Source organism: Schistocerca gregaria, chromosome X (assembly GCF_023897955.1).
Source record: "Schistocerca gregaria isolate iqSchGreg1 chromosome X, iqSchGreg1.2, whole genome shotgun sequence".
Classification (NCBI taxonomy): Eukaryota; Metazoa; Arthropoda; class Insecta; order Orthoptera; family Acrididae; genus Schistocerca; species Schistocerca gregaria.
The window spans coordinates 428,034,595-428,049,258 of record NC_064931.1 but is presented as its reverse complement, the minus strand read 5'-3'; the positions used below and the strand labels follow the sequence as shown (position 1 = coordinate 428,049,258).

At 45.8% G+C, this 14,664-nt stretch overlaps 1 protein-coding gene across 3 annotated transcripts in view; it reads right to left on the bottom strand.

The window, feature by feature from the left end:
- The window catches only part of LOC126298705 (histone-lysine N-methyltransferase 2D-like), a 156,073-nt gene that overhangs the window by 95,784 nt on the left and 45,625 nt on the right, over window positions 1–14,664 (bottom strand). For all 3 annotated transcript variants that reach the window (XM_049990130.1, XM_049990131.1, XM_049990132.1), the window contains exon 5: window positions 591–689. In XM_049990130.1, coding sequence (XP_049846087.1) covers window positions 591–689 — 99 coding nt within the window. The remainder of the gene's footprint in view (window positions 1–590; window positions 690–14,664) is intronic.

The window sequence follows — 14,664 nt, the reverse complement described above, 5'->3', positions numbered from 1 at the left end:
TTCAAATCTAATTCGCCTTTAACGTCGAGATAGAGAGCTGCCAACACAAATCATAGCCAGAGGAGCACTTGCTCTAATTTAGAGATTACTAATTGAGCCTTATTTCATTTGATCTAAACGTACCGCCTTTATTCACTTGACTAAATGTGTTGAGTATATATGTTATTATATTCAACGTTCTGCTGATGGTCTTTCGCAGGTAAGGAAGCTCTCTGCTGATTGACTGAGACGAGTCTATATTCATAAGAATACACACAGTTATGGAGCTTAGCAATAAATGGTATGATATCCTACGTTGTACCACAGTTCTCTCATTTCACCGTGTCAATGGTTTCACCACAAAACGACAATAATAGCTTAGAAACTGCCATACAGTTTGGCTAGTGTCCTACAGTATGATATTTACGCCTGTTTTAAGAATTAACAGATGGCCATTGCTGATTTTGAGTAGACCAGATAACCGGCCTGAAGTTTCCTGGAATAATCTTGCGGTAACAACATATCACTAAAATGTCTTCTTCTTTCTTGCTTGTAACTCGAGTAAAACAGAAGGAAAGATCAAGTATCTCTAAAAAGACGAGAACACGTACCTTGGCCTTAGGACTCGGGGTGCCTTCAAAATCACGCCTGCTTCTCTCTGGATCAGCGACGCGTGGCCCACTGTGGAAGCTCCCGCCTGACTGCGCCGTCTGGAACAGGGTGGCACATTTGTTGTAGCGGCCGACACGAAAATAGCCACCTCAGAGTCACCTCGCCGTCCTACAGCACTGCCAGCTAGTGATAATTTCACACGTTAGTAAAGTAACGTATTTTATCGTGAAAACATTGAAAGTATTCTGAGATAAAAAAAATAAAAGAGCATAATAGGTGTGAAACTGTTCCGCCGGTGTAAAGAAAAATGTCGTCGCTGATGAATTACCGTTATGTTGGACCTTGTAGAAACTTCCAGTGAGAACGTTGTTAAGAAACCTATGAAATTAAGTGGTAATATGTGAGATATCATTATTGTATCGTGTCACGTCAGAATGCATTTTATTTCCGAGGGCCTCCGTGCCCGACAGCGCCCGATTACTTGTACGCCGCCGCCAGGATTTTAGTTTCGGCGGCTTGCCTTAATACGACCGAGAATATTTCCTACCTCGAGAATTTTTTTTTTATTTGCATCTCTTACTGACCCTTCGTGACTGCATTTATCACCCAGATTGCCGATACACACTGTACTAAAGTAACTGCAGGTACGTTCAGGCGAATATTTCCGTTGAAGTCGGGCAAGACGTATTAAAGCTTGCGATTTTGTGCAGCCCATCGAAGTATACTATAAGACTATTGTCTCAGCACGCAGTTAAGTGCCGTTTACATAAAACATCGCTGTTGCTGCTGCCTTGCCACTACATTCCACTAAAAGTATGTGTCCATTACTATACTTTCTGAAACAGAAACAAGGTGACAGGAGAATTCAGGGAACGTAGGTTTCTGTGGTATAATAATTAATTATATTAATTAATTATTATAATTATGACAACCTCGTTTGTTTTCGAATTCCTTGTCGGCGTTTACGTACACTGACCGGTGTAGACCTTTGCTCCTGCATTACACTCTCTGCCAATCACACGTCAATGCAACGTTCCACGGAAGACTGAAACAAGCACGAGAGCACACGATATCGCAGGAAAACACCAAACATTCAGCTGGCGCCGACTCACTCGTTACAGTGTATGTGTGACAACAATGCTGTGATACATTAGATGTATTCGCAATTGCAAATATAGCCAACTATCAGCTGTAGAATGGAATGACGACAGTGAAAATTTGTGCCGGAACGGAACTCCGACTTGGATTTCCCACTCATCACGAGCGGTCTCCTTACCATCTAGCTATCCGTGCACGGCTCACGACCAGATTCAAACTTCCGTATGTCGTCAACCACGCGTCTACAACCTGTGCTCGTACATCATTTATGCATATTCCCGTACAGGTGAAACGTCGCTTGCCCGGTGTCGGCGGATAAATACGATATTGCAGTGCCTGTGTTATTCTAAAATACGATGCAAAGTTCCTTTGGATGACGAACGACCGGAGGCGTATGAAGTAGAACGTTTTATACGGGATGAAACGCGTCTGCCGCCACAATATATTCTCGGAATATATTTGTTGATCCACAGTACTACTGTGCACAAAAAGTTGGCGACTGACGATTTGTACGCCGACTTTGTGCTGCGCCACACTAAAGCTCTCAAGTTCCGATACTCTGACGGACATATAGGGACTGTCGTGGTTGATCACGCTGGTTTTGGTCTGCAAAGTTTACGGGTTTTCGAACTCCGGTCTGAGGTACTTTCGGAAGTCGTGGTGGCCGCCGTTAAACCTTACGGTAACGTTGTCAGTCACATTGCTGAAACGTGGAAGTCGTACGAAACAGTGTCCTCAGTGTTGTCCGACAGCTAAAAATTGAAATACAGAAACACGTGCCTTCCTACTTGGTTATTGCCGGCTGCAGGGCTGTCGTCATGTACAATGGCCAGCCGCGCACCTATTCAGGTTGTTCCCTGGAAAGCCATGTCCGTTCTGAATCTCTCCAACGTAGACTGGTTTAGACGCCAATCGGAGACATCGCTCTTTCTGCGGCGCCCACTATGTTACCCCTATCTTACGCGTCTGCGGTGGTGTTGCCAGCTGCGCGCCCTCTGAATCAGTCGGTACCGGTGTCGACTCCTTTCGACGACGTGATGGACGTTTCTCCTGTCTCTCCTACATTGCTGCCGGGAGCAATACAAATGAACGACGACCGTCAGCTGGAGCAAGCTGTCTGTCCCGACCCAAATGTTGCTGATCATGGAGCTGTACTGACGTCCGCTTTTCTGTCATCTGACCAAATGTCGGAAGACAGCCGCCCGCCATTCGACATGAACGGCATTTTAGGAAGCAACGGTCGCCGAGGAAGCGGAAGAGACAACGCCGTAAACCTTCTGATGACTACCTCCATCGGATGTGCACAGGATGACGACGCTGCTACTGATAGTGCACTGACCTCTATTGCCCTGACACCTGACGACGCGACGTCCTTCCCCGCCTTCGTCTCCAGTCAGCGTCCACCTCCGGACACTGACCTTGTCCCGCCTGTGTCTGATGCGGTTGCCTCCCTTCTAAGTCTGACACTGTCTGTGGGTGCACCTCTGACAGTGTTTCACTGAACCGGCCCCGTGAAACCTCTGTCTCCTGGCGGATAACGTCGATGCTGAGGCTGGACATTCTGGAGGTTTACAGAGCGATGGACTCCATTTGGCGGGGTCGGCTTTTCCCCATCACACTGATGTACTCTTCCATGGGGGCCTAACAGGAAATTCCTTGTGCTTCCCCGTGTTTGAATCGCCCGTCTTCCTGGCGACGGCAGCTTTCTAGACTTACTAAATATCCACAGTCAATGCCAATAACATTCGCGTACGCCACAAACTGGCTTTACTCCATGACACGCTGTATGCTGTGGGTGTTGACGTTGTCCTCCTTCAGGAGGTGCATGCTGCAATTTTCTGTGCTCCCCATGGCTTTAGAGCACATGTCTCTCATGCTTCCCCTACTGATAGAGGGTTGGTGTTCCTCTTATGTGACGGTATCCTCGCTGATGCAGTTGTCTGTCTCCCTGATGCCAGAGGTATGGCTCTCACGTTTAGTGGCATCAGAATTGTCAGTTTCTATGCGCTATCTGGCTCGTGTCGCCGCCGTGAGCGTTATACCTTCTTCCCGGAGACAGCCACGTCTCGTTTCCTGGGTCGTCAGGATGCATTGACCATGGTATGCGATTTCAACTGCACCCAGGCATCAAAAGACCAACTACCACGTCACTTCACGCGCGCGGGGTTAGTGACAGTTCTCCAGCACCTCAGCCATGCTGATTCTTGGGAATATGTTCATAGCGATTGTCCGGGATTTGTACACTTCACTAGCCATTATTCCAGCCGCCTCTATCGTGTTTACATCTCCCTCGATATTGTCAGTGGGATGCAGGCTGTTAAAGTCTGGCCCATAGCTTTCTCTGACCATGACACATATATCTGCGCCATCAGTCTCTGCTGCCAAAAGGTGTGGCGTGGCCGTGGACCATGGAAACTGAACACGATTCACCTTACTTCACCCAACCACTGGCAGCTCATCGAGACCACGTCGACAGCTTGCCGTGGATACAATGATACCTATTAGTCTGCCCTGTCTTGGTGGGTGCTCTGTGCAAAGCCTGCCCTCCGCAATGCCTTCATTGGTTATCGAAGGGAGGTTGCAGCCTACCGGCGAGGAAATCATGAATTTTATTTCACCATTCTCTGGGAATGTACTATGATGTCGCATTCGCCAGAGCACCAGGCGATGGTGAATCATGCCAAGGTATAGCTCCCATCCCTCTCTCGCCGCAACATTGAAGGACCTATGGTCAGAGCGCGTACACATAATGGTTTAGTGCAGGAGCGACCATCAATGTATCATGTCATAGCCACTGCCAAGGGGAGGAAGTAATGAGAAAAAGGTTGAATAACCAACGAAAGGGTGAAACTTTACGAGTTCGAACTTCGAATGTCAAATATTTGAACGTGGTTGGGAAGCTAGAACTTATGAAAAGGGAAACAGAAAGGCTCAGTCTAGATTTAACGGAGTCAGTGAAGTGTAACAGAAAGAAGATAGGGATTTCTGGTCAGACGAATACAGAATAATATTAACAGCAGCTGAAAATTTTATAACGATAGTAGGATTCGTCATGGATAGGAAGATAGAGCACAGAGTGAGTTACTGTGAACAGTTCAGTAATAGGGTTGTTCTCATCAGAATCGATAGCAAACTAACACTGACAACAATAGTTCAGGTATTCATGTCGACGTCTCATGTAGAAGATGAAGAGATGGAGAAGGTGTATGAGGATATTCAACAGCTGTTTCGGCATGTAAAGGAAATGGATAAACTGATAACCATAGAGGATTGGAATGCAGTACTCGCGGAAATAATTAAAGAAAGAGTTACGAGAGAAAATGAGCTTGGTAGTAAGAATGAGAAAGCAGGAATACTAATTGCGTTCTACAATAAATTTCAGCTACTAATAGTGAAAACACTGTTTAAAAATTGCATGAGCATATATATTTTGGAAACGTCTGGAGGCACGGGAAAACTGCAGCTGAAATATACCATTTTCAGGCAGATATTCCGAAATGAGATACTGGATTGTAAAGTGAACCCGGGAGCAGATACAGAATCAGATAACAAGTTACTAATGTTGAAGAACAGACTGAAGTGTAAGAGAGCAGTCCTAAGGAGTCACAGTGGAAAGATGTGGGATACTGAAGTACTGAGGAAGAATGAGATGAGTGTTAAGGTCTCCAAGACTGTGGATACTACAATAATAAATACTACAGTAGGCAATCAACGGGAGAGGAATGGACTTTTCTAAAAAGAGCAATCACTGCAGTTATACATAAAAATATAGGTACAAAGAAACTAGCTGCGAAGAAACCTTGGATAACAGAAGAAATAGTTCAACTGATTGACGGAAGAGGTCATGTACAAAAATGTCAGGGAAAGACGGAAATACAACAACGTAAGTCACTTAGGAATCAAATAAATAGGATGTGGTTCAAATGGCTCTGAGCACTATGCGACTTAACTTCTGAGGTCATCAGTCGCCTAGAACTTAGAACTAATTAAACATAACTAACCTAAGGACCGGACAGACATCCATGCCCGAGGCAGGATTCGATCCTGCGAGCGTAGCGGCCGCTCGGTTCCAGACTGTAGCGCCTAAATAAGATGTGCACGGAAGCTAAGTTGATAGGCGTGCTGGAAAAATGTGAAGAAATAGAAAAAGATATGTTAGGGACTGATTCAGCTTATAGAAAAGTCAAAACAGTCTTTGGTGAAATGAAAAGAAATTGTCTCAACATTAAGACTGCAATAAAGTTCCACTGTTAAACAGAGGAGCGAGCGGGCTGGTGGAATCAGTACATTTAAGGCCGGTACGTGAGGGAGGACTTACCCCACAACGTGATACAAGAAAAAATGGAAGTCAGTGTGGAATAAACAAGGGTTCCAGTATTTGAGCCAGAATTTAGCAGAACTTTGGAAGACTTACGATAAAATAAGGCAACAGATATAGATAACATTCCTTTAGAATTTCTAAAATCATTAGGGAAAACGGCAACCAAACGACTATTCAAGTTGATTAGAAGAGTCTATGAGACTGGAGACTTACCATCAGACTTTCGGAAGAATAACATCCACGCAATCCAGAAGATAACAAGGGCAGTTAAATGCGTGAATTGTCGTACAGTTAGCTTAACAGCTCAGCAGTCTAAGTTGCTGACAAAAAATGTATATATCTACTGGCCATTAAAATTGCTACACCAAGAAGATGTGCACATGATAAACGGGTATTCATTGGACAAATACATTATACTAGAACTGACATATTATTACATTTTCACGCAATTTAGGTGCATTGATCCTGAGAAATCAGTACCCAGAACAACCACCTCTGGCCGTAATAACGGCCTTGATACGGCTAGGCATTGAGTCAAACAGAGATTGGATGGCGTGTACAGGTACTGCTGCCCATGCAGTTTCAACACGATACCACAGTTCATCAAGAATAGTGACTGGCGCATAGTGACGAGCCAGTTGCTCGGCCACCATTGACCAGACGTTTTCAGTTGGTGAGAGATCTGGAGAATGTGCTGGCCAGGGCAACAGTAGAACATTTTCTGTATCCAGAAAGGCCCGTACAGAACCTGCAACATGCGGTCGTGCACTATTCTGCTGAAATGTAGGGTTTCACAGGGATCGAGTGAGGGGTAGAGCCACGGGTCGTAACACATCTGAAATGTAACGTCCACTGTTCAAAGTGCCGTCAATGAGAACAAGAGGTGACCGAGACGTGTAACCAATGGCACCCCATACCATCACGCCGGATGATACGCCAGTATGGGGATGACGAATACAAGCTTCCAATTTGCATTCACCACGATGTCGCCAAACACGGATGCGACCATCATGATGCTGTAAATAGAACTTGGATTCACCCGAAAAAATGACGTTTTGTTATTCGCGCATCCAGGTTCTTCGTTGAGTACACCATCGTAGGCGCTCCTGTCAGTGATGCAGCGTCAAGGGTAACCGCAGTCATGGTCTCCGAGCTGATAGTCCATGCTGCTGCAAACGTCGTCGAACTGTTCGTGCAGATAGTTGTTGTCTTGCAAACGTCCCCATCTCTTGACTCAGGGATCGAGGCGTGGCTGCACGATCCATTACAGCCATGCGGATAAGATGCCTGTCATCTCGACTGCTAGTGATACGAGGCCGTTGGGATCCAGCACGGCGATCCGTATTACCCTCCTGAACCCACCGATTCCATATTCTGCTAACAGTCATTGGATCTCGACCAACGCGAGCAGCAATGTCGCGATACGATAAACCGCATTGGCGATAGGCTACAATCCGACCTTTATCAAAGTCGGAAACGTGATGGTACGCCTTTCTCCTCCTTACACGAGGCATCACAACAACGTTTCACCAGGCAACCCGGTCAACTGCTGTTTGTGTATGAGAAATCGGTTGTAAACTTTCCTCATGTCAGCACGTTGTAGGTGTCGCCACCGGCGCCAACCTTGTGTGAATGCTCTGAAAAGCTAATCTTTTGCATATCGCAGCATCTTCTTGTTGTCGGTTAAATTTCGCGTCTGTAGCAAGTCATCTTCGTGGCGTAGCAATTTTAATTGCCAGTAATATATATGAAAGAATGAAAAAGAAACTTGAAGACCTGTTAGATGACCATCAGTTTGGTTTTCTGGAAGGTAAAGGCACCAGAGAGGTAGTTACGATGTTGCACTTGATAATGGAAGCAAGAATTAAGAAAAATCAAGAACGTTCATAGGATTTGCCGATCTGGAAAAAGCGTTCGACAGTGTAAAGTGGTGCAAGCTGTTTAATAGTCTTTGAAAAATGGCTGTAAGCCATAGGGAAATACGGATGATATACAAGACGTACCAGAACCAAGAGGTAATAACAAGAACGATGAACTATGAACAAAGTTCTAGGGTCAGAAAGGAGGTAAGACAAGGATGCAACCCTTCCCCCCTACTGTGCAATGTATACGTCGAAGAAGCATAAGAGGAACAACAGAAAGGATGAACAGTGAGATTAAAATTCAGGGTTAAAGGATGCTAATGATTCGACTCACTGACGACATTGCCATCCTCAGTGAAACTGCAGAAGAATTACAGGACATGTGGAATGTAGTGAATGGTCTATTACGTACTGAATATGGATTGGGAGTAAATCAAAAAGCGACGAAACTAAGAGGAGTAGCAGTAACGAGATTAGCGACAAACTTAAAAATGAAACTGATTACAGCGGAGTAGACGAACTTAAGGAATTCTGCTACTTTGGAAGCAAAACAACTCATGGATAACGAAGCAAAAATGACATTAAAAGCAGACTAGTCCAGGGAAAAGGAGCACTCTTGGCCAAAAGATTTTTGCTAGTGTTCGCCTTAACCTGAGGAAAAATTTGTGAGAATGTATCTTTGTAGCACAGCATTATATGGCAGTGGATCACGGATTATAACGATACGGGAAAAGTGTAAAATCGAAACTTTTGAGACTTAGTGCTACAGAAGGATTTTGAATATTAGGTGAACTGGTAAGATAATAGATGAGGAGACTGCAGAGACAACGATAAAAGGAATATATCGAAAATGCTGACAAGAAGAAGGGAAAGAATGATAAGATGTGTGTTAAGACGACAGCGGATAACTTCCACAGCACTAGAGAGAGGTTCATAGGATGAAAACTGTAGGGGAAGACAGAGATTGGAATGGCTCCAACAAACTGAGTACGTTGGGTGTAAGCGCTACTCTGAGGTGGAGAGGTTGGCGGGCCGCATCAAACCAGCCAGAAGACATAACTCAAAAACAAAGAAAAAAAAGTGTGCACGAGAACCTAAGCGGATTACGTGACTGTTGTTCTTGCTAACGGTGAGGACCTCCAGCTCACTTAGGACATTGTCCAGCAATTAGTGGGAGATAGTAGCTCCATCCATAATGAAAGATGTCGGTCTGCTTCTCATTTGATGGTCTGCAGAAAACACACGTTTCACCACATATATACCCAGAATGACACAATCCATGCCCGGAGACATGTTGCAAAATTACTCGTGAAAGAAAATGCAAACATTCTTGAATTTACGTGATCACCATCTCCGACAGCTTGGTAGACTAGCCGGCCGTAGTGGCCTAGCGGTTCTAGGGGCTACGGTCTGGAACCGCGCGACCGCTTCTGTCGCAGGTTCGAATCCTGCCTCGGGCATGGATGTGTTTGATGTCCTTAGGTTAGTTAGGTTTAATTGGTTCTAAGTTCTAGGGGACTGATGACCACAGCAGTTAAGTCCCATAGTGTTCAGAGCCATTTGTCCCATTTGGTACACTACCGCAAGCATACTTTATCAACACTTACACTTTATTCAAGGTACACCATGTTCGTTGATCTACCTAGTCCCAGAAAAGTCTACGAAGATAAACTCAGCGGCTGTTTCCTGGGCGAAGTGGTTCGGAAATGTTTGCAAATTGCCCCTTGTAAGAACGACCACTCTGACTATGCAGTCTATTGATACATTTTAACATCATTTACGTGAAAGACAACAACAAAGTTACAACAAAAACGCTATACATACAAGCTGCTAGATATACCGGTGAGGATTCTCTCCTTGGCACTGCTACCCATACTTATGAGTAGGTGTCCGTCGATCTCCCTCCCCAAATTCACTCATTCTACAACCACATACGTAATCATTCTGTCTGTCGATCAGCCGCTACTGGCTGGCACACGCTGAGATCCGGAAGGGAACGCCACAGGGCCTAAGAACAACTACCGGACTCGTGAAGTTTCAGTATATTAAAGCTTCACTACGTGAACAAAGCATGAAGCATTTTAAATGCCTTGAAAAAGTCTTTATAGCAAATAATTATGTTTTCACGCGACTGCAACTCATCACGGAGGCGGTCCAGCAAATCCTAGCTGCAGCATTCTGGCAGATTTGGAAGTCAAAAGATTTCAAGCAGCCCTTCCAAAGCACCGCCACTACCTGTGATCTGGGAGAACTCGGTCTGTAAAACGCTACGCTTTGGCATTACTTCTTAAAAGAATATATAAAATTTTCATTGATACCTCCTACAATCCAATTAAACACTTTTTTTGAATCCTGACAGCCTGCAAACACTCACCACCATTCTTTCACTTTGCTGTAAAATACGTTACAGGGGAACATCGCCACCTATTACTGAGACCTGGAACAACTACGCAACAGAGCGCACTGCCGAACTACTGTTTTTATCAGCAACTCACGGCTTCACCGTTGCACTGTGGATCCGCTAGTATTCAGATTTCTGCATAGTGAGTAGTCTAGACTTAGAAAAATGACTTTCACCGTGTTATATACAGCTTTTCTCGGGCGCCTTTGTACTACAAATGTCAAGAGGAGGAGGTTGTACCGTATCAATCTAGGACAATGGCCAATTTAAAATTATTACCGGGTTCCTGACAATATCTTTAACAATTTACATTATTCCGATATGGATGATGATGAAGTTTGGTTTGTGGGGCGCTCAACTGCGAGGTCATCAGCGCCTTTAAAAAGTCCTAATTTTTACACAATCCAATCTAGCCACTGTTACAAATGATGATGAGGATCATGAAATGATGAAGACAACACAAACACCCAGTCCCTGTGCAGAAAAAATCCAGAACCCGGACGGGAATCCAACCCAGAACCCCATGATACAAGGCAGCAACGCAAGCCAATAGACCACGTTACTTTATAGATGAAACTGGCTTTGATATCTCGGACGACATCTGATCCAGCAAAGATGCCCCACCTTTATTTCAAGATTGGAGCTGCTTGCTTCCCGTGAATCATCATAGTCATCAGATAACGCACCGCAACATTCATGAATTAGTCGTGTATCTCAAGGCGCAATTGTGGCTCCTAGTGAACCACCTGGCCTCCTTCTGCAATTACCTTAAATATTGTCTACACTTTAATGCACGAGTAATCTCTTCTCTTCGTGATCTCCAAACTTGTCGGTCGCCTTGCTTCCAGATTCCTCCGATGATTTGCTTCCCATGCTTCTCCGTTTTGTTTGATGAACAGAAGTTCGATTCAAAACTTGTTTCGGAAAGGACAGCACGACATCGTTATAAAACAACATGATATTTCTACTGACCTTTTCCATTATTTTTTTTTTTTTTTATAAAATGACAGAAGTGACTGTCAGTCCATAACAGCTCAATGTCACTATAAGGGGCATTCAAATGAAACTCCAAAACCCTCCACGAAAGTAATCACCACAGGCATTTAGACATTTATTCCAATGAAAGACGAGACAGTCAATACCTGTTTCAGAGACGGCGGTCGGCCGCTGACGGGATCCACAACCGCACTCACTCTTCCACCTCGTTGATCGACTGAAATCAACGACCACGCATGTCTTTCTTCAGGTCGCCAGAGATGTGGAAATCACGCGGTGAAAGATCCGGGCTCTATACAGTGTTTCCCAATCAAATTGCTGAAGCGTAGTCTTCGTCCGTTTGGTAGTGTGAGGGCGGGTGTTATCGTGCAACAGGATGGTTCCATCCGACAGCATACCTGGGAGTTATGACCCTACGGTGCGTCGCATTTTCTGCAAAGTGTTTTCATGGTACTGAGCACTGATTGAGGTTCCACGCTCGAGGAACTATATGAGCAGAGGGGCTCTGCAGTCAAAGAGGAAGGTCCTCAGGACCGTACTGGAACTTGGGTGAAGAGCACTGGATGTCTTTGGCGGAGGAGATGTGGGATGGCTCCACTGTTGGCTTTGCCATTTGCCATCGGGCTGTTGGAATGCTGTCGGAAGGAATCATCCTGTTGCTCGATAACACCCATTCCTTCATTGCCAATCGGACGAAGGCTGCGTTTCAGCGAGTTGGTTGGGAAACACTTCAGTGTCCTTCATAGAGGCCGGATCTTCCAACATGTGATTTTCACATGGTTGGCGACTTGAAGAAAGACGTACGTGGACGTCGGTTTCAGTCGGACGACAATTGTGAATCTGTCACCGGCCGTTCTTCGAAACAGGATTTGATCGGCTCGTCTCTCAGTGGGATAAATGTATTAACAAGTGTTACGATTACTTTTGAATGTGACAGTTCCATGGTTCCTTTTTGGCGGGTGTTAGATTTTAATTTGACTGTTCCTCGTAATTTGAAACTGTGAACCTGGAAATGTATTATCGAAAAGTTCTTTGTTGTAACGGCGACCGGAACAATCGCGGGTTTGAAATGACGAAAGCGCGGCGGAACCTGCGGAGAGGCCCGCAAACAACACAACGGAAGAGGACGGACACGACAAACGCAGGACGGAACGAATAACAACAATATCGAAACAACGGAGTCACAAGAAAAACCTAACAACCACGCCCACTCGTACAGAGAAGAAAAAAGTAAATGAGCTATCTAAGGCGAGGCGATGAGTCCAAACACAGACGTACGCAAGGTTAGACTGGCTGGCTGAGGGTTTTTTTTTTTTTTTGGCATTTTTCATTTCCTCCTCTGAAGGAGGAACGAGGGCTGTTTGAGGGCATGCTGGCGTCCCTTTTCAGCCGTAACCTGGATGAGCTTTTTTTTTTCCTTTATTGAATTTCGATCCCTTCCTCCCCAAAGGGGGACGGGCTGGCAGCAGCTTAGTATGCCGCTCTTCACCCTACAGATTTTGTTTTAAAAAAGTGAAGATAATACATAATTAAAAACAGGCGATAAAAGCAAAGACTTAAAGGGTAACATGGCGAAAAAAAATCGTAGAACCTAAAACAGAACAAAGGGATGATGATGTTGATAAAAATACATAGAAAGCAGACAGGTAAAATAATAGACAGACGATTAAAAAAAAAACACGGCGACAGTTTGGTTTCTGTTCGCAAAGGACATAAAAGTCACACCCAGCGACAGCATGGTTTCTGTTCGCAACACGGGAAAATATGAAACAACACTGGACATGCACTGGAACACTGCGCTAAGATATGACATACCACAGCTGAGAGCAGTTGGGGGGAAACTAGACAGATGAGGGGAAGATAAAAAAGGGGGGAAGCCCACGGGAAGAGGGGTGGAGGAAGAGGATGGGGGAAAAAGAAGGAGAAGTGAGGGAGGGAGCCAAAAGGAAAGGACACAGGAAGTGGGGGCGGGGAGGATCAAAGTTGATAGGAGGGGTAGATGGGGGGAAGGAGGACATCATCAGGGAGGGGGAGCTGGCGGAAGCCACCTTGGGAGAGGGTAAGGAGGGTGGAGAGATGGAGACTGGTTGGGACGTGGGAATACAGATGCGGCAGTGGGCTGGGGTGGGAGAGGATGGGCGAGACAAGAGGGTGAGGAGGGTCGAGTTTGCGGGCAGTCTACAGGATTCGTATCCTTTCAAGGAAAAGGAGGAGGTGGGGGAACTGAATGAGATCGTACAGGATCCGCGTGGGGGAGGGGAGACAGATGCGATAGGCGAGGCGGAGAGCATGTCGTCCAAGGATTTGAAGGGATTTATAAAAAGTAGGAGGGGCGGAGATCCAGGCCAGATGGGCGTAACAAAGGATAGGGCGGATGAGGGATTTATAGGTGTGGAGGATGGTGGATGGGTCCAGACCCCACGTACGGCCCGAAAGGAGCTTCAGGAAATGGAGTCAGGAGTGTGCCTTGACTTGGATTGTCCGAAGATGGGGGGTCCAGGAGAGGCGACGGTTGAGGGTGACGCCAAGGTACTTGAGAGTGGGGGTGAGGGCGATAGGACGGCCATAGACGGTGAGATAGAAATCAAGGAGGCGAAAGGAAGGGGTGGTGCTGGCTGAGCTTTTTTTTCTTTGTTGATTTTCAATTCCCCCCGAAGGGGGGCGGGCTGGCAGCAGCTTAGTACGCTGCTCTACAGCCTACAGACTTTTTTGTAAGAAAAGGAAGAAGAAAGAAACAAGGAAAAACAGGCGATAAAATGATGACTTCAAGTGTAAAACGGCGTAAAAATGTGGACAGTTAAAACAGAAAGCAAAAGGGGTTGGCAATATCGATAAAATACACAGGAACCGGACAAGTAACATAGTAGACACACAATTAAAAAACATGGCGACAGTCTGGTTTCTGTTCGCAAGAGATAAAAGAATCACACCCAGCGACAGTATGATGGCTGTTCGCTACACGTCCCTAAAGACACACCACGGAACACTCACTGGAAAACACACTGTAAAACACTGCACGAAAATGGTGGCACAAATATGACACTCCCGAGCCAAAGGCAGATGGGGGGCGGGACCTGGAGGAGGGGGAAAAAACAAGGAGGGAGGAGAGGAGAAAACGAAAGGGGAGGAACCAAGCAGGGAGAGGACTCATAAGGGGGGAGAGGGGCAGGGCAGACACGAGGGGGAATAAGAAGAGGCAGTGGAGGGAAATGCAAAAGGACTCGGGGGAGAGAAGGGGGCAGCGAGAGGGGAGGTGGGGAAAAAAGAGGAAGGAAGGGGGGGAGAGGGAGCCTAGGAAAAGCACAGAAGAAAGGAGGGGGAGTGAGGATCAGAGTTGATAGGAGGGATAAATGGAGGAAGAGAGGGCATACTCCGGGAGGGGGAGTTGATGAAAG